This window comes from Cebus imitator, unplaced genomic scaffold (genome assembly GCF_001604975.1).
Source record: "Cebus imitator isolate Cc_AM_T3 unplaced genomic scaffold, Cebus_imitator-1.0 Scaffold56, whole genome shotgun sequence".
Classification (NCBI taxonomy): Eukaryota; Metazoa; Chordata; class Mammalia; order Primates; family Cebidae; genus Cebus; species Cebus imitator.
The window spans coordinates 6296122-6317370 of NW_016107371.1; the positions used below are offsets into that span (position 1 = coordinate 6296122).

Genomic DNA, 21249 nt, shown 5'->3' on the forward strand with positions numbered 1-21249 from the left:
AAAAAAAAAAAAAAAAAAAAAAAAAAAAAGAGAGAGAGAGAGAGAAAAGAAAAGAAAATCTTTTTTAGAATGAAGAAATTATTTAAGCCAATGAATTTGAGTATACAATTCTTATAGTTTTATATATATGAATTCACTGCAACTTCATAAAAACATAACAACAATATGCTTGACTTAATTAATCATCCTCTAAATTTTGAGCCAATATCAAACATAGTCAGCCTATGAAAACTGAAATTTAAAGCTTTGAAAAAGTCTTTACAGGCTTTTTTGTATCTTTTTGTAATAGCTCGAGACAAAAAAGCCCGATTTTCATTTTGAAGGATGATTTTCATTTGTTTTTTAACATTTTCCCACTACAGTTATTAAGTGGCTAGGTCAAAGGAAGTCAAGCACTACACTGTAAGATGACTTACCTATAGTTTTGCTTTTCATTTCCTACGTGGAATCTGTCATACTGTGCATAGGCCCAGTTCCCTTCCCAGTCCATTAACTCAACTCTTAGCATGGACTGCCTCTGATTGGTAATGGCAAAAATAAACTCATTCCCCAGCCAATATTCACCGGAGGGATTTCCAAAACCCTGGGAAAGAATATAGAGATGCAGTTGTTACTTTACTCATGTTCAGCATTTAACTCTTTTATAATTAATAATAGAAAATTATTTAAAAGTAAAAGTTTTTTTACATTTTATACTTTTTTCTCCAATGATTGACATTCATCAAAGCTTCTGTCTAATTCTTACTTTGTAAAATAAAACCTCTGTTATTCAAATATGTGTGGATAAGACATTTTGTGTAAAATAAATCTAGTTAATAGGTTTAACTAGAGAACAATTCTCAATTCAAGGTTTGCTTTTGAAAATGTTTCTAAATTACTAGTTAACAAAATATTTTCAATAGAGCTTAAATGTTTTTCAACGGACATTATGAGGGTGATATTAGACAAGTTATTTAACAATATTATTTTTACTATTATTCTTCACAAATGCAATTATGTTCCTGCAATAACTTTATATCAAGGTTGGTGAAAAAGTAATTGCAGTTTTTGCCATTACTTTCAATGGTAAAAACCGCAATTACGTTTGAATCAAAGTAATAGATTACTAGAACCATGACTTTTGGAGCTTTAACTTTCTTATTTTTAAATATTAATAAGCAACCCTGTAAACCCATGACTGTAATCATTTACAAAGCTGCACTGGCATTGGAATTCTGAGGCAGAACGCTGATTTGTAAGAGCTTCCAGTTAACCTAGCTGACTGCTTGGCTTCTGAATGTCACAATGACTATTGTTCTCTTTGGGGTAAGTCAAGATTAAGTATTCAAAATACTTTCTTTGTGGAGAAAGAAAAAAAATGGTCCTAAAGAAAGCCAACTCTAAATGTTGGAGATGTTAGTGATAGGAAAATAAAGAACTTTCTGGCATTTTAGATTTGGGGTATTCACAATTGCCTCAGAAAATACCCACTGGCAGTACTTGAAATTCAATGTAATTCTTGATCTATACATTTGTTTCACTGGCCAGATTGTGAGCTCCCTAGGATAGAAGCTGTGTGTTGTATTTGTGAATTCCCAAAAACCAGTGAAGAGCTGACATGCACTTAGCATTCCATTAGGATTCATTGAAATTCAAAAAAAAGGTAGAAAGAAAAGAAAAGAGGAAAGATACAAGAAAGGAAGAGAGAAGAAAGGGAGGTAAGGAGGAAGAAAAACTAAGTATTACAGTGTTTTGCAAAAACACATGGAAAAGTAACCTTAAAGCGCAATTCTTGTTGTAGACAATATAGTTGAGCCTTGGGGAAATGTTTCTTAAAGTGACCAACTGAATCACTTGTGCACTACCTCCTCTGCCAACTGAGTTACTTACCAAAGGCCAAAGGTGTTTGGTATCAAACCTATTTATGCCAGTTCAGTTATTGTAATATTTATAAAATGTTACATAAATAAATTAAATATTAGTGGAAAAAGTTTAACTTTTTATAAATATCTGGATTTGCTCAATGGGAGCAAATTACTGAAAAGTTTTTGAATTAGGTATTGTTGAAACTCTAAAAGACTGGGAAAAATAAAAAAAATTTAAAGAATTTTTAACATATTGCTTTGCATGTGTCTTTATGTACTGTTTTATTTTTTAAAAAATTGAAACTAGAGATTGGATGCATTCCACTATGGGAAAGTTTTAGGAAACAACCGATGACACAGAATTCTGGGCCTTGGCCCTATAGTTTTTTTTTCTTTTTTTTTTTAATTAATGGGTAAATGAATGTATATTGTTATATTTAAAGTCAAAATTAACATATATATACACTTTTAAAGTTATTCCCCAATTCAACTAAGTTTATTGATTAGCTAAATATGCTTGGTCCAGACTGCATTGAGTATTTATTCTTCTGAAGACCATCTACCCATAGCTCAGAGCAAAGATATAAGACCCATTGAAGTTACTCCATTAGCTCTTTGCTTCTCTGTTCCTAAGATGCTCAAGTCACACTTCATGAAAGTTTCATAGTAGTAGGAAATATTAGAGCAATTTCTGGTGTGCTAAGAATTTTACACATTTCTTCTGGCAGCTGATGCTACCTACTAAGAGAAGATCAAAGCTTACCTTCTCCAAAGCATAAACAAAACAGAAAGTTACAGGAGGCTGAAAGTTAAAGAATTAGTACTTTCTCAATTGCAGCAGCCCCTGGGAAGAAAGAGACCACTGGGATTTTCCTTGCATTTTTTTGCAGCTTAGACATGTCAAAACTCTCCCTCTAGCCAGTTGATGATTCCCTTTTCTGCGCAGTCATTGAAAAGGGATTCAACAATTATACTCAATGTGAATAAAGAGGCTGGGAATGATGAAGTGTTAAGTTTTGGGTCACATATTTCCCTGCTGTTGAAAGCATTGTGTGGATAAAACTCTCCAGCTTCCCCAGGGAAACATGCAGTGATTTTGGGTGAGCTGTAGAAATGAACAAGCAATAGCGACATTCCTACAAGAGCCTCCATCCCTGTCTCCACATGCAGGCCTGTACTTCCCTCTAAATGGAAATACATATCCCTTCCAAAAGAGTTTACATTTTTATCTTTCAGGAAGAAATGACTAAAAAGAAAACAGTATAATTTGCATTTAGAAACTAACATTTATTTTAATCCCCTTCCCAAAAAACTGTCCAAGCATACTCTATTATGAGAGCAAAATATTTGGGTATAATGAATCAAAATGGCTGCAGAATAGGGAGGAAACCTTCTAATAGCCAAGTGCAGTGATCCAGAAACAACTGTTTCATCACTAAGATGAAAAATACGTGAAAGAAGGGGAATTGGGTTCCCACATTAGTAAACTGTCTTTTGGATAGTTTATCAGGGATGACCACAGATCTGATACGTGGCACAAAGGCTTGGCTTGGATGGAATAATCTCTACCCCTTATCTCCAGCTCCAGATTAAAGCCTTGATCTGCCACATATTTGCTGTAGAACTATCAACTTTGTTTCTGAGCCTCAGTTTCTCTGTCTGCAAAACAGGGATTACATATATTATATGTAAAATTTCAATGCCACAAAAGAAATAGCACTTGAATATAAATTTTCTCAGCAAGGCAATTTACTTCTATAAAAGCTTGCATCTCATAGATAGAGCAATGGTGAGTGCCACCTGAACAGGGGAGGGGAAGAGGTTCTTATCCCTGATGCATCCCCTACTGCTGTGTTGTTCCTCTATTGGCTAGGATTAGACCACACAATCTAAGCCAATTCTGACTGGCTATTTTAAAGACAGAAAGTGTATGAGCCAGAGTGGTGGGGTGAATGGTTTGGTGGGAAAAATGGTTATGGAACAGGCAACTAAAGGCGATTCAGGTCAGGGCAAATGACCAGGGGTGACTCAATTCAAAGCAGGTGAACAGGATGAGTCAGGAGAGAGCAGGTGACTGGGATGAGTCAGGATGGAGCAGGGGAACAGATGTAAACTACTGATTAGAATTGGTGGAAAAGGTTGTTTACTGAAACTACAAGAAAGTTAAACTTTAAAATGGAGGACAAAGAACTGAATATACTGACATACTCATTCTCTGAAGAGAAATTTAGAACTAACTGTATCCAACACAGACATCATTTTCATATACAAGGTTTTCAGAAAAAAAATTAAATATACTTGAAGCACTTAACTAAGCACTGATACACAGAAAGAACTTAAAAATCTAGCTGTTGTTATAGTTAAAATATATGTCACAATACATAGTAATTTTCTGGTTAGTTGCTTCTCTTCCATGAGACTGTGAGCCATATGTGGGGAAGCAAGGTCCTTTCTACTTTGTATAAGAAAAGGAAAAAGAACAATCTAGGTCTTGTCTTGGCCTAAAAATTAATAAAGGGATACTGAAATAATTATTTAAAAGTCTCTCAGAGGACTAAGGTATTATAATAAATTGAGAGTTGGTTTATACAAATGAATATTATCATTTTAATCCAAAAAGTTAATTGTTAAATATGACATTACAACCAACTGATTGCAATTGGGACTAAACTATAGTACTAATGAAAGCACAGACTACTTTCTTATACTTACATCTGCTTCCAAGTACTAAAGCATGTTTCTTTCATACTCAGCGCTCCCTTAGTGCTATTTCTTTCAATCCTCTCTTTCCTTATCTCAAGAGTTTTAGGAGGTACAAGAGGTAATTTTCATGCTTTTACACCATGCTAATAAGTTAATAGTTGTGACAATTGCTTTCAACCAGGAATGCATATCAGAAACAACTCGGGTCTTTTAAAAAATATAGATGATTAGGTCCCCCATGAAGCCTCTGATTCAGTATGTCTGGTGCCGGCTCAGAGAGCTATACATTTAAAAGGTTGCACATGTAAGTCTGCTATGAACCAAAGGTAGAGATCCACATAAATATGATGTGGAATAGATGTTCCAAGTACAAACTTAAAAGAATAATCAAATCAAATCATGTGAGTGGCACACAGGGAAAATGCAGGAGTAAAATCCTGTCTTCATACTGAGGTCCATACGGGGAGGCAAGTTTTGATTAAGTGTGTGTGACTGTCCTTCAAAAATGCATATACATGCCTAAAAGACAGAGTCAGCCAATGCATATGGTCTGAAATAGGTTTACACATTATGGCACATAACGGTTTGCCACATGTCTTTATTTTACCCCAAATAGCCTGTAACTTCTATGAAAATAAAAATGAAAGCATATACAAAATTTGTGCTGACATTGAAAAAGCACCAATGAATGAATAAACAATTACAATGCAATTTCCTTTTTTTCATGCATAAAATCTAAGGAAACTATATCATGTACTTTTGTAAAAACAATGTTTAATGATGTCGATCACAATCAACTGAAAGATTTTGGTTCACTGACTCACCTACATTGTTAATTGATTTTATTCCTTCTCTAGTTTTCTAATAAGAGGATAAAAAAGACACTGAAATTTAATCTGAACTAATGCTGACTTAAAATCAGCTTTAAAAGACACATCTTACTCAAAAAATACATGGAGAGGAAAGACCAACCTTTATTAGTTGTTACCAAAACCTGCAGAAATGTTCAATTTTGATTTGTGATTTTCCAAGTTAATAAAATAATTGTCTCTGGTACTTTATTTGTTTTGTCTGATAATGCTCACAGGAAGTGCTGACTTTTTATAGATGAAGCAAAATTGAAACCAGACACAGTCCATGTATTCCATGGGTTTCATCTTTTTTCATACAAATTATTTCGTGTTAAAAAAAATTAGACATAGCTGTGGCTTTCCAAAGGCACTTTCGTATGCAGTTAAATCGTACATCTCTTCTAACTGCTGAGACACTCAACCCAAGAAAGACTGAAACAATGTTTTATTTTAAAATTTTTAATTTCTTATGAATTTTTCTCTTTTAATGTGAAGATGTCAAAATATTATTGAAAATGTGCCCTCAACTTCTTTCCAGAAACAAAGAACTCCCAGAAGTTATGGTGCTCAGACTAAAATTTTTGAATGGATAGGAAGCTCTGTTTAGGGGGGTAATTGTTCTCAAAATAAAGCAAGTTTGTCTCCAGGCCATTAGTCATTGCCTACTACAGTATTAAGTTAGACCATTTAGGGTACTATTTGGAAATCCTAGCTTCATTGAGCTTTATATGCAAAAGTACTGCTGATAAGTGTTATTGCTGGAGGCCACTAAATGGTATCCTTATGACTTGAAGGAGTTAATGTCTTCCCTAAGTGCCTCATTAAAAAGCCCACTCCAGACTTTTCCTTTCAGGCAAACATCTTTACAAATCTATAAACCAGATTTGCTGAATCTCCTCTTGAGGAAGATTAAGTGAAAGCTAGGCTTAGGTAAGAGACTTGCACAAGGCTTAAAGCCAATGTCAAGAATCCAAAAATTGGTAAACCTTTCATATTGACAGAGGTTTAAACATAACAATAATATGTAATATATATTTGTAATTACAAGTGTTGATAACTTTAACACATTGTTATGGAAATCTTATGAATCAAGAGGAAACCCATACATATCAATCAGAATGAAGGGAAAGAGAGAGGAAAGGCAGAAAGGAAAGAGAAAGAAAACTTTATTTCTGCATTCATTGCCCAAGGAAGAAATGTAGCATCCTAATGTATATACCAATCCTAATAGTAGATTGGTAAAGATTGGAGAAGAGTTGGGGCATGCCAAGTTCTTGTTCTCCCAAAGGATGTACACCCTTAGCTGAAGAAATGAGCAGGCAATTCTTTGGATGCAGGAAATAGAAGTAGGTGTGACTAATAAGAACTGGCATAAGGAGTCTATATCCATTCCTGATAGAGTCATGTTATTTTGTCTTTAGGTGAAAGAAAAACTCTAGAGAAAGAACTAAAACACTTTCTACCATGTGTTTTAACCATGTTGTAACATATGATAAATATTTTCAATTAAAAAAAATCTGCAGCCTCATTTTTAGCCAGAGTGTTTTAAAATTTTGGAGCTTATCTCATTTTTTGATCATGTGAAATTGATACTCATCTGATAAATGTTTCAAGTTTAAATAAAGCATGATAGTCTTTCTTATTTTAAAAGGGGGAGGAGTAAACGCCATAAAATATGATGATTAAAGAATCTCAGTCTTGTTCCAATAATAAAAAAAGAATTGCTTAGAAATGGATATATTTGGTAAATACTTACAAGACATGAATTGATTCCATACTTAAAAAGTCAGTATCTCTTACTTAACATGCCTAGCTTGCCAAGGTAGCAGATGTTTACAGTTAAGAATTCACCATTTTGGCCGGGCACAGTGGCTCACGCCTGTAATCCCAGCACTTTGGGAGGCCAAGGCGGGTGGATCACGAGGTCAGGAGTTCGAGACAAGCCTGACCAACATGGTGAAACCCAGTCTCTACTAAAAATACAAAAATTAGCTGGGCATGGTGGCTCATGCCTGTAATACCAGCTACTCGGGAGGCTGAGGTAGGAGAATTGCCTGAGCCTGGAGGCAGAGGTTGCAGTGAGCCGAGATCCTGCCACTGCACTCCAGCCTGGGCAACAGAGTGAGACTTTGTCTCAAAAAAAAAAAAAAAAAAAAAACCAAAAGAGTTTCAAGTTTGAATAAAGCATGATAGTCTTTCTTATTTTAAAGGGGGGGAGGGGTAAACTCCATAAAACACGATGATTAAAGAATCTCAGCCTTGTTCCAATAATAAAAAAAGAATTGCTTAGAAATGGATATATTTGGTAAATACAAGACATGAATTGATTCCATACTTAACACGTCAGTATCTCTTACTTAACATGCGTAGCTTGCCAAGGCAGCAGATGTTTACAGTTAAGAATTCACCATTTTGGAAAGTCACCATTTTGGAAAGTCACCATGATGACAACTTTATATTTATTTTTCTGTTATCATTAATTTTAATAATAATGCATTTCACATTAGCCTGAGTCTATAGTCTAATTTTCAGATGACTTCTTCACCTCACATTTTAGTGGTGAAAATAATAATGAGTTAAGATAATTTGCAAAATAGCATTTTTGGCATAGTTAAGTGAAATTTTTGCTGTTTTTGATGTTTTCATCTTGGATAATAAAAATAACTACTGTTCACTGAAAATTCAGTGTGCCTAAGTGCTTTACTTACATTATTTCGAATCTTCAAACATCCCTGTAAGGCAGGTGAAATAGTATCCTTGTCCTATTTTAATGAATGAGAAATCTAAGGTGAGGGTTAAGTGATTTGCTAAAAATCACTCCTCTTGTAAATGGCAGAGTGAAGACTAAAACTGTTAATATGAACATAATTCAAAGTCTTTTTTTTTTCAAATGTAGATAATCTTTTATCCCTCATATAGTTTTAAAATCACCTAGGCAGAAGAGGCCTTCAAATCTAACCTAACATCCCAATTCTACATGCTAATCCCGAAAGATGATGATCTACCTTCAATTTCCACTGAAGATGCGGAGGGCGTACCACTTAATAGGCAGTCCATTTGGTGTTGGGATTAACCATTGGAGAGTTTTCTTCATACTTTGTTAAATTTTGCCTTGGTGGAATCCTCCTCCATTCATTATTGCACTCCCCTCTCAGGCAGTGTTCAAATGCACATTCTAATTCAGTAAATCTGGGCCAGAGCTAGAGATTCGTGTTTCCAGTGAGTTCCCAGAGGATGCAAATACTGCTGGTCCCTGGACCACATTTTAAGAGGTGGACTCAAGTAACCTATCTCTGTCTAGTTAACTGAAATAGCTATCAGGTTTATGCCTAATTGTTTTCTTCTCCAGGTGTTCACCTGTTCCAGATGTAATTTCCAAATTCCTCCCATCCTGTTTGTAACTCCTAGGATAACTTCACTTGTTTGAAAACCCCTAGAATTGAAACTATATTTTTGATGTAACTAGATCATGGCAGATATCAGTGAGTTCTGCATTTTTTTTTTGAGCCCCCCCCCCCACCAAACTACTAGTAATGTAAACTGAGTACATTAATCTTTGTTAATACAAAATGAGCTTAGAGCCAAATAAATCTCTCTTTCAAATACTAGGTCCTTAAGGCAATTTGTCACCCTTACCCTGTTTTCTCACAGTTGATTTAGGTATTTTTTATCTAGGTGAAATATTTTATAATTATCTCTGTGGAATTATATCTTGCTGGCTTCAGCCTACCTTTCCATCTTGAGTTTATGGTATAACAAAGACATCAGGAATCCAACTTTGTGTAAATCCAAACTTTTTAAACGTGCTTTCAGACTGTTCAACTGAGCATCTGATAAAAATGTAGATGCAGTGACACCCCTAGAAACCTCCTTTCATTCATTAAAGCCCACTGTTTACTACCATTGGACCAACTATGAGCCTATTAATGGGTGAACTCTGATGCAAATCAACCACAGTTTTTACAATTGTTTACACGAATATGAAGACAAAACCTAGGCTTGTATAGCATTTCTGCCACCTTTCCCTCTACTTGGTGAGAGAAAATTTATCAAAAAGTCAAGCTAGGAATTACCTCGAAATTTTAGATGCAAAAGAATGAGAATCCATAAATATAGATTCTCCTGCATTACTACACCTTTACATTTTGTCAGCAGATTTTAATAGCTAATTTTGTAGGCACTGACTATGTGATTACTGGATTTTGGATTATTTCAATCCTTGCTCATCTCTGTTTCCTTTTAAAACTGGCATTGTGTTAGCTAATAGGGCTGTATTAAAAATTAGATAAGAAATTACATATAGGGCTGACATATTTGGCATTAAAAAAGAGCTGTGATGATGATGATAATGATGATGATGATATCTGTCTGCTGTCATTTTGCAGACCGCAGTGAATGAGCCGTGGCTCATAGTTCATACCTTGGTGTACTCCTCATGCCTTAAATCTGGTCTTCCCTTGTGACCAACCATAACCAACAGAATGCAATGGAAGTAACACTGTTTCATTTCTGGATCTAATAAAACTAAAAAAGGCTGAAAGCTTCTGCTTTGTCTTTGGAGGATGACAAGTGCTACATAAGAAGTCTGGCAACCCTGGGTCACTTTACTGAAAGAAGCTTAGACTAGGGACATGGAAAGGTCACATGGAGGAGCTTCCAGTCTACAGCCAGCAACAATTAGCCAGCCATGGGGGCGAGGCCATAGCTATTACCCATCCTGTTCCATAACGTGCAAACCTGCCCAACTCCCTTGGTCAGGCTCACATGTCCATCCAAGGTCTGAGTGCTAGCTTCTCCCACTCTCATTCAACTAGGAACAAACCCAGACAATACACAACAGTTCACCAAATAATTTCACTGATACGTTTTTCTTTCTGATGCACACATGGAAATCATTTACTGGAAATGATTTATGAGTGTTTTGTGTCTAATGAAAGTAATGTCACTAATGTATCATTTTATTTCAAAAATAACTCAAAACCACCTAAAATTACAAAGATTCATCATATAGTTTGGAGAAGATAACTTCAAGATAAAACACCAAAAAGCACCATAAATTCTTCCATCTTACCATTTTATAGTCTCTCCAGCCTCTTTGGAAATCTATACTTCCATCTTCACGATGTTGTATTACAGTCCAGCCTCCCCCATTGACATCCATATTGCAAAATACCTGACAAATGGAAACCAAAGTCAAGTAAAAATTACCTCTACCTTAAAAAACATATGTCCTACATGTTTCAAAATAGAAATAAGGTAAGCAGGTCTATAGATTTTTAAAAAACTGAAATTACTATACTGAACAATGTTAACTTAGATACCTTATTGGTTATTTCTTCCTATGATTCATATTTGAGTTTTTTTCTGATTAAATTCCATCAATGATGAATAAATTACTTGCACAAATTTTTATTAGTCAGCTAAAAATTAATAGTCTTTGTCTTAGACTATAAGAAATTTTTTTAAATCTTTGTTTTAAATGGAAATAAGCATTTGCATATGTTCGAAGTTTTGGAAATACTACTAAATTTCCCAAGTTGTAGACCATTTGATTGCCAAAACACAAGACTCAGAATTTCAAAATTTTAAATTGATTGAAATGGGAATACAATAAGAAGAAAAAAAATTGTTAAAATATCATGTTTTAACTATTACATATATTCATTGCATATCAATTCTTATATATGTACATGTTATGGTAGTTATCCTTGATTATTCAGTATTACATTAGGGACAATATTTGTAGCATAGCATATGGAGAATATATTATTTGCTTGTATTTTAGTCATGAACAATAACAGGGGAACATGACATACTGTATCTCTTCTGACTGTGACAAGCATTTCTTTCCCTTGTGGAAAATTTATACAAATCTTACAAAGACTTATGCTCATCTTAATTATTCAAAATATAATGGTATTTATTTAGAAATTGACTCATTTCCCCCGGAGTCTTCCCAAGAAGACAGACATATCTGTAATGGAATTATCTTCAGAGAGCAATCACTGTAATTGATGTAGCATGAATGTGGCAGCTTGATTATTCGACAGGGACTATGGGGAACACTATTCCCTCAACAACTGAATCCTAAAGCATGTTGAAGGCTGACTGAAGGTGGGCTATGATGCAGCAGCAGCAAGCAAGCAATGTGGACACAGAGCTAAGCTTTGATTAGAGGAAAAACCTGAAGTGTTTCCCCTGAGGCATTGCATTTCCAACAAAAGTAACAAAAAGGGTATAAAAACAGTGGCAAGAAATGTCACTCAAAGGACAAATTGTCCATATACTTCCTCAGAGTGAAAGGGTATAAGATATACATGCCTATTTGTGAGCATATGATATAGAACAACTGTCCTCTCAAGGGCTCTCCCCCTACTTTGACAACAGCCAGATTCCTAGGGCTAATAAGGACATACTAAGACATACGTATATCTTCATTAGCCCTAGGAATTGACTCGCCTCTAAGACTGTGCATTTTAAAATTTGATTCCTTTCCCAATGCTCCCCACTGCCACTAATTCTTTAACCCTTCTGCACCTGCTCTTGGTCCTCAACATAACCTCTAGCTAGGCTTTCATCTTCCTTAATTAATTCATTTATTCACTTTATTTATTTTTTTTTTTTTACTTAATGAGCATTCTTCGGACTCAGTTTTCAATTACAATTGGGGGTATTATTATAAATAAAATATGGGTCAGGTACTCAAAACATGTCAAAGTTTCAATAGTGACTGATTTCACAGGATTAAGGAGACTGAATTCATAATTTTCAGTTCTAATACCTGAAGAATCACAGAGACAATAATATAAATGAGAAATTCAAGAAAGAGAACATGAGCAAAGAAAATGATCATACTTTTTGACACCCTAGCCTTTGAGGTAGCAAAGATATCCAAAGAAAAAAGTTTATTTGGCAGTTCAAGATGATCTAGACCAAGGATAAAAATATGGATAAGAGCATAAGGAAGTAAGAAAGGAATTGCTGTTAAGAATGACATGCTTGTTAAGGACCATATAATATCAATACCTTACATGCATTTTCTAACTTATTCTCACCATACCCCTATGTAGGAAATAGGTATGATTATCATCTCCATTTTACAGATTGAAAAATACTGAGGTTTAGAGTAGTTCAGTAACTTATCAGTGATTATACCCAACGACAAACTCTGGATCTGGGATTTAAAGTTGATTTGAACTGGATTCATAATTGAACTCTATGTATACCTAATTCAAAATTATTGGGAATGATCTGCTTGAAAGCATTTGTTGATAGCATGAAAACAAATGCAATTACTTAAACAAGTAAAGAAAAAGGCAGAAACAGATGTGTGTGGATGGGAGTGAGAAGGGCCAAAGAATGGGCTTTGGTGAGCGCCTGAGAAAGATGGAATACATCAGGAACCTTTAGGTGGGCAGGAATTTCTTTTGATTTACTGCTGTCCCCAGTACCTTGAGGTGTGCCTAGCCTATAGCAGGTACTAAATGAATATTTGTTAAATAAATGGAGATGCAATAGGAGAGATAAAATAAGAAAATGTGATTAATGGAATGCAAAGAAAGGGATGGATTTAGAGTTGGGGAGGTGATAATTAAATGTTTCAGAGAAGTGAAGATAAAAAAAAACTGATTAAGAAAATATAGACTTCAATTTGAATGAAGGGGCCTTTAGTGACCTTGGTGAGGGAGAATGCAGGATTGGGAATAAAATCAGATGACATAGTTTAAAGAGGGCATAGGTGGTGATTCAAGAGAAGTGGTCAAAGGGGAGCTTTACTGGTAAAATTTAAATAAAAAAAAAAAAAAGGAAAGTGAAAATATCAAGGAAATATTTTGCTAGAAGCAGCTAAGTTTCTCAATTGAATGTTATCATGACCTGACTTGTTAATCCAGAATGAATGTTTTTATCCATTTTTGTTATTTTATAATGGACACTGATTGCCTAAAGTTTGCCAAGTTGTGTTTGCAAAGCTGTAAAGTCCACTTATGTACCTGGGGAAAAGAATCACTACATTTATAAATGTAGAGTGCATAGAGGAAACTATACTCTACAGTTTTTAAATTAATGTTACCTACATTATTAAAACTCTATGTACTTAGCCTTTAAATCACCCATAAGTTTTTGAAAAAGACAACTTTCCTTCTAATCAGAGGTATCCAGTGACTTGTAAATGTTCAGATGTGCTGAGACTGCTTCTTAAATAAATACCTAGAGAAAAAACCATTGGGAAATAGAAATTACCCAGGCAGATTACAAAGCTGGAAGCTGAGGGGCAGAAAGGCTAAGGGGTTAGACATATGCTTCCCAATTCTTAGGAAGACTTAAAACATCAATGGTAACAGCTGCTCTTTGTGCTATCTAGGCACAATGGAGCTGAATGACACCTTGGTAAATATCACAGACTTGAACACTACATTGCCTGGATTTAAAACCCACCTCTGCTCTCTCTATCTACCACTTAGATATTTTCTAAGAATTTGATGAGTTAATGCATATAGAATTTTTAGAATAGTGTTTGGCATTTAATAGGCATTGTCACTACTCCTGTCTCTTACATGTATTACTGATGACATGATACACATTTATGTTACGCATTATACACTGTCTGTATATAATGTAATATTTAATATGTATATAATATTTAAATTTTATATACTATAGTTATATAACATTGCATACAAATTTTATAATTTAATATAAATAATCTAAAATATACAAAACCAAAACATGTAGAAGTTTAATAAATTGTCCTTATAATTATGATTTCTAGGCTCTAGTTATTACAATAATATTGGCATCACTAATCATTGAGAATGCTACCTTTCTATATGTATTACATATATACATGTATACACACACACACATACGTATATGTATATTTAAGAAGTTGGATCTACTCTAGCAAAGACAAAACACCTATTATTTTTAGTCAGAAAAAAAAGCCTACGCTTAACAGATGAGGGAAATTAAAAAAAAAATAGATGGTAGGTTTTAGAAAGATTTGAAAGGCTTGAAATTTCACTTGCCAATATTGTGTGGTCTGTGTTATCTGGCAGTGTCCTTCCTGTGGACAAGGCCCTGCTAAATTAACTATGCCTATTGCATTTATCAATCATATGACTTGGGCTTAACTCTATCCAAGAAAAGATTGAACTGGCTCCAATCCCAGGCAAGGTCAAAGCTTTCAAGCATTAAACACCTTTAACATAATACAGAGGCTTAAACCCAAACAAAAAGGGAAATTTGATTCACATAGTTTTTATGCTTTTATGTTGCATAGAAGTTGGAATGATTAGACTTGTGAGTGTTAATTATTTTTCCATAACCATAAATGAAAAGGGCTTAACCCATTTGTTATAATACTTTTCCAAGGATTAGGGGAATTATGAATTCAGAATCAAATTTTTAATATTTTACAATAAGTACAGTAATGATTAAATGGTTTGTTTTTTGGACGAAACTAGGCACCTGGTTTTGGAAACATAAAATGAAAGGAAAAGTCCTGTTTCTACTACCACTGTACATTGAAGGGAATTCAGAAAGGAAAATAAACACAAGCCGTTAATAATATAAAAGCAGAAAGTAAATATGGAAACCACCTAATCTAATTTTCTATCTGCTTGAATAATTAGTTTTAGGAAGCCATCTTTGGCTTCCACATTTGAAAAGATAACATTTCTCTAATTTTCACAGATTTTTTTTTTTTTTTTTTTTTTTTGGCATGGAACAACATCAGTTGGAACAATTAATGGTATTACAATCCTGTTATACTTGCAACTCTCACACTGACTATAAGATGAATAGTTTCTGTTAATAATTTTGTCCCTTTTCTTCAATAAACCTATGTTATTTTTGGTGCATACCATGCATGGTTGACTCTTGTCTTTGTGTAGGTTGCCTTGAGTTTCTTACCCTTGCCAAAACTTCTGAAAACATAATGAGCAATGTTTTGACTAAGCATATCCAGGGGTAACACCAAACTTCCTATCTACACTGCACAGTCTACATGGAAGGGTGAAAGCCCTAAAGATGAATTTGGTAGCACTTTCTATAGGATTAAGACAATGTTGACAGTTTATTTCAAGATGGAAGAAACTGAGATTACAGGATGGTGAGAATGAGGTGAGTTATAATGAGAACATGAATCAACTTACCTAATTTTCTAAAAATAAGCCTTTGCCTGTGTAGCTCTCATGTCACACGTGTTTACCACTCCATGGGGCAGCAGGTTCATTTTCAAAATTATGACTGATACAATTTCCATTACCATTAATATATATAATGATCCCGCTTAACCCTCTGATTAAAAAGATGTATTCTAAAATTAGATTCCTTTTTTCAAAGTCACTGTTAAATATTTGCTAATAATTTGTTTTGGGCAGGTTATTTTTCCAAAATAGGAATAATGGGAATAATGGGAGTATCTATCTCATAGGGTTGTTGAAAAGCATAAATGAAGGACTGTATATATATATATATATATATATATATATATATATATATATATAAACAACCCTATGAGATAGATACTCCCATACACACACACACACACACACACACACACACACACTATATCTATCTGTCTATATACACACACACACAAGGCATATATATATATGCTCACAAGGCATATATATATGTGTGTGTGTGTGTGTGTTTAGAGGAAGATTGACAAAATGTAAATGCTCAATACATTTGAGCTATTGTATTAATCAGCCTCTAAATTACTTTTGAGGAAATTCATACAATATTTGTTCTTACCAGTGCTATGCTATGCAATTATATTAGGGGATTTAACACTAAATTTTTTACCTGTAAAAATGTATATGTATGTCAGTTTGAAATACCCATCTTCATTATAGAACTATGTTACTACTTATAAGAGAATCTATGATTATAGCAGGGAAATAATAAAACAAGAGAATAAACATTTAAGTCCAGAAAAAGGCCAAAGTCCTTATCTCTTCAGCTCAGTTATCTCCCTTTCTCACCACACTCTACTAGTATTCCAATAAAACTAAATCTAAATCTAATAATAGTCTTGACTAGGTAACACGGGAACTTTTCCTTCTTCTCTCTAAAAAGCCATGGGGGCCATTCAGCAATGATAAAATTTGCTCCTTATGGGTATGTATGGGTATATAACTGCTAACCTGTTCAGGTTATTATTTTTTCTTAGACTTAAATCTCAGAAGTTAATCCAGTCGATAACTGACATTTGTGAATTTAATATTTTAAGTTTTATTTATTCAAGAAGAACCCCAAATCTCCATCATATTTAAAAACCATCATTTTGTAGAAATGTAAGCTTGAATCTTGCTCTCCTGATGAAACCAACTCAGGAGACAGCCATGGAAGGAGTGATTTAGATTCTCCAATACTCTATTTTATGTAAGCATGAAAAGGAAACCTATTCAAGATTATGAATTGAGACGGGATCTTTTTCTTCACATTACCAGGAGCAGTGGTTCTACAAATAGCCTGTGTTCTATTTGCATCGCATAATGTTTCAAACTAGAGTTGTAGTTATATATGAACTAAAGTCCATAGAATGACGGAAGTTGTATTTGCACTGCACCCCTTTCCCCAAGGGTCACATGGTAGTACTGGTGATGAAGTCAAAAAAATTCTAAAATTGTGAATATTCTTGATCTGAAAACTTTGGAAATTATTTTTAGATTCATGTATATCATAGAATTGCTATGAGTCTAAATGGAAGACTGGAAGTTCACTTAATATTTTTAGTCAACTTTATTTTTATAGTCAGGTTATAAGCTATAGTAGAACTGACAATAATTTAGGGGTCCTTTCAGGTCTTGACTAGTACTGTAGGTGAATGATAAAGCATATATTTTAGCTCTACCTCCCGCTCCTGGACAAATTCTCACATACTTCATATGCCGTGTGCGTGGTGTGTGTTTATGATGTGTTTATGATGTGTGTGTGCGTGTATGAACTGAATTTAAGCTTAAGTGTGATTTTACGATATCCTCCTTAGAATAAGTTATCCATATCTCCTCACTCCCAGACTTGCCATTGTTTTTCAGTTTTTCATTTGTTTGCTTGTTTAAGCAATGGGATTCAGCAAAATCTTGCAGAGAAACCAAACATGAAAAATAGGCAAACCCACACTTGGTAGATGGCCAAGGTAGCAACCTATAGAATAGTGCCTCCTGCCTTTCCTCTCTCCTGTGCCCACTCCACTTGTAGACAGCATCAAAGGTATCTTTCAAGAAGAAAATGCTGTCCCAGCAAAGGGGAAAAAGAAACCATTTGAGCTAACATAAATAACTATTCCTTATGAAAATCAAGAGAGAGGGAAAGGACATTGGTAGAAGGGAAAATAGAATTGTATGGACTATAATCAAGACTTCCTATGTTGCCAATTAAGTGGCATCTGGCAAACTGGGCTCCGTGATTCATTTCCTTTGCCTATCAAAGGAGACTAACAATCGGGAAGACTACGTAAGTTAGTCTGACTTACTATGCACTATATAGAAATGTTGATATTGCCGTCAGCAGGCCACTGATTCATTCATTCATTTATTCCAGCACAAATGTATTGAGACCTACTATGTGCCAGAAACTATACTAAGTTCGAGGAAATCAAAGATAAAAGCACCGTCTCTGCCTTTTAGAACTCTGGTTGTGAGAAAGTTATGTAAAGTTGCTTGAGGGAATCAGAGAAGATTCCAAGAGCATTTGCACAGGCCCCAGAGGAAACAGGGATAAGAGACAAGTATTTAGGTGGGGGAATGAGGGGAGGAGAGTTGTTTTATCTTGCAAGGGCATGTGGTTCTCTTGGCACCCTGGGCTTCTAGCTAAAGTTCGTAGACACTGAAGAGCAAGGTTCTTGCCTAATCTCACTGTCTTTTGCTGTCTCACCTCAAAACTTCCTATATACTCTGCTTTAAACAGAACGTTTATATCACTACATTTTGACAGCATTTTATACCTATCTGCATACTTGTCTATCTTCATCATTACACTAGAAACTGTTTGTTTTATATTTATTTTCCTGACAAATGCATGACATCCACTTAATAGTATTGAATAAAGGCATGGATGGATGATTTAATGAATAAATGGTAGAAGAGAGTATAAAAAAAGAGTTACAGCAGGAAGATAGTGTTTGCTTACTTCAAAGTTTACTTGGGGTCTTGTTCAACATACTGATGAATCTGAACCTCCAACCCACTCTTTTATGTAAATACGGAAAGCAAATCCTTTCAAGATTATGAAGTAAGATAGGAAATGTTTCTCCTATCCTAATAGGAGCAGTGATTCGCAAACAGTTACATGTGCTTCCTCCCTCTCTCCACAGTATTTGACTTGTGGATGATGTGTGTTCTCTGGATTCTTGGGTCTTTGGAAGGTGGCTTCTAACTCTTTACCATACATTCATGGTAGACATGACCTTGACCTGAAATCTGTACAAGGCAAATGCTTATGAGCAATGGGTCATACTAGGAATACCAAGGAATAAATGGAAAATTTGGTGTGAAAGAAAAGGTATGGGGGTTGGGGATTTCTGTACAATAGGATTTTCATGCTTTATGGACCTGGGAAACAGTATCTCTGGGAGAAAAAAGTTCAGGCATCTCTATATATATTTCCAGTTTAACAAGCTCACAAATCAATCTGAATATCCAACAATTCTGCTGGGATCTGGTTTCCATCTCGTAAACAAACACTTCTGGTTTTACCTTTTTGGGTTCTGGCATATTATTAATATAAATAGTGTAGACTCCACTTTTATTAAAACCAGCTTGATATACATCTGCACAGTCTCTAAATGGTTTATCTTCCTCTCTTTTTCCTCCCTTTAGTAAAACTGCAAAAAAAAAAAAAAAGATTGCAATATGTGAATATCAGTACCATTAGTAGCCAAATGGACTCCAATAATAGCTAAGCATGTCTTCATTTCCTCCACACAAATGTCAATATTGCACATAGTAAAAAATCAATCATAAAGATAATACTAGATTTTGAAGTGGCTTACAAATTTTTTTTTTAAATCTAAAAGAAAATGCTGTAGAGCAATTTCTAACTGAATGCTTATATTTTATTTAATTTCTTAATTCTTATTTTTCTAGGTATCCTTTCCAAAACATCAGCTTAAGGAACAAATGACCTGGTCATGTAATATCTTCAATTAGTAGCAATTACGTCAAGTTTCCTGTAATTTCTAAAACATTCTTACCTACGTTTCACAGGAAAGTTTAAAAAAATGCTCATACACTTTTTGGAGCAGGAAGAGATGAAGATAAATTCAAACATAAAAATGCAATATGGAAGTTTTAAACACTAAAAGCAAGTAGTACTGTTTTTCTGTGACTTTATATTGAAGAGCTTCTAGAAATTTTTACCAAAAAAAACAAAACAAAACAAAAAGAATAAACAACTCTTACAATAATTAGATTTGGAAAGTAGAAGAGTTTATGACCCAACTTAACTACCTACAATGAAAATGTAACCGAACTTTGTTCTTTCTTTAATGCCCTGAAGTTAAATCATTAGGCAGATGATACACAAATAAAAGAACAAACAAATGAATACAACTTTGAAATTGAGTTACATAGGAGGAGGAGTTCCAGTAAAAGCTAAAAGTTAAGTGAAGACAGGAAATCTATTAATAGAGATTATCTCTATTGAGAAAAACTTATTTTATTTACTGAGTTTTATCCATTATTAAGTTCATACCAATGAAATAAAAATATAAAATAACCCATAATTCATAATTCTTAGCTAAAGATATGTTATATTTATAAAATGTTTATGATTTAATATTTTCTGTTATGTATTATTTTAGTAATTGTTTTTATTTAATCTTTTTCTAGAAATTAAGATTAAGACTATTTTGTAATCTTACCCTTAAAGTTTTCTATCACTTAATAAATATCTGCTTTCAATCACATTGAGTTGTAATACTCTTTTATAATAAAATACCAAAGGTAAATTAGGAATCAAAACTTTTACACTGATTTTATATGATCTAAAAATCTAAAATCCAGGCCTGACTTATTACTGGGCTTCATACTAAATACCGGCCTTTCATTGCCTAATGTTTACTAACTTATAAGTATTGAGCAGTCTAATCTTTGTGGAAAGAATTACTATTGCAATATAAATTACTCAGATTTTTTAAAATACTAAATTATGTTTCAAGAAAATGAAATATTTATGTCAGATATGTTGCCATAACAAAAAAATAGTACTAAAGCACTTAATAACATTATGATTTTCTATGTAGCTCATGTCTGCACTAATGGTTTTAATGAATTATACTAATAATTACATCTAAATATCACCATCACAATTGCCATGTCAACACAAAATAAATAAACTAACTAGAAAGCTACAGATTCATGTAATAGTGAAGAAGTACTGCACAGAATATATGCAAATAGCAATTTAAAGATGCATAGATAAATGCCTACTCAAAAACCGTCTTTAATGACACTGAGGATATCAATGGATTATACAAAGGTATCCATTTCAAGAGTATTGATGTAGTTTACTGGTGTTCATTTATTCTAACTTTGAGGACTGCTATGTTTCTAAATCAAAACAAAATTTTTAAATGTTACTTACTGCATCCTTTCTTCTGTTGGAAAGCTGAAAGTAACCAAATTAGATGCCCAGAAAAAAAAGAGATGTAAAGAAATACCAACTAAAATTTATGATCACTTGAGAGGACAGAAAGCACAGGAAGATGTGGTCAGCAGGAACCCAAAGGTAAACCCATTTTTCTCTTTTGAGAGAGAGAAAGTCATTTACCCATGGAAAAATTGCTTCTCTTGTATATACCACATCCTGCCCTCCCCTTTTTAGTTACGTATGGAGAACAC

General features: G+C 34.0%; 1 protein-coding gene across 5 annotated transcripts in view; it reads right to left on the reverse strand.

The window, feature by feature from the left end:
- ANGPT1 (angiopoietin 1) overlaps positions 1–21249 on the reverse strand; it is a 246594-nt gene that overhangs the window by 34312 nt on the left and 191033 nt on the right. For all 5 annotated transcript variants that reach the window (XM_037738709.1, XM_037738708.1, XM_037738707.1 and 2 more), the window contains exons 5-7: positions 19105–19232; positions 10470–10571; positions 417–583 (exon numbers count right to left, since the gene is read on the reverse strand). In XM_037738709.1, coding sequence (XP_037594637.1) covers positions 417–583; positions 10470–10571; positions 19105–19232 — 397 coding nt within the window. The remainder of the gene's footprint in view (positions 1–416; positions 584–10469; positions 10572–19104; positions 19233–21249) is intronic.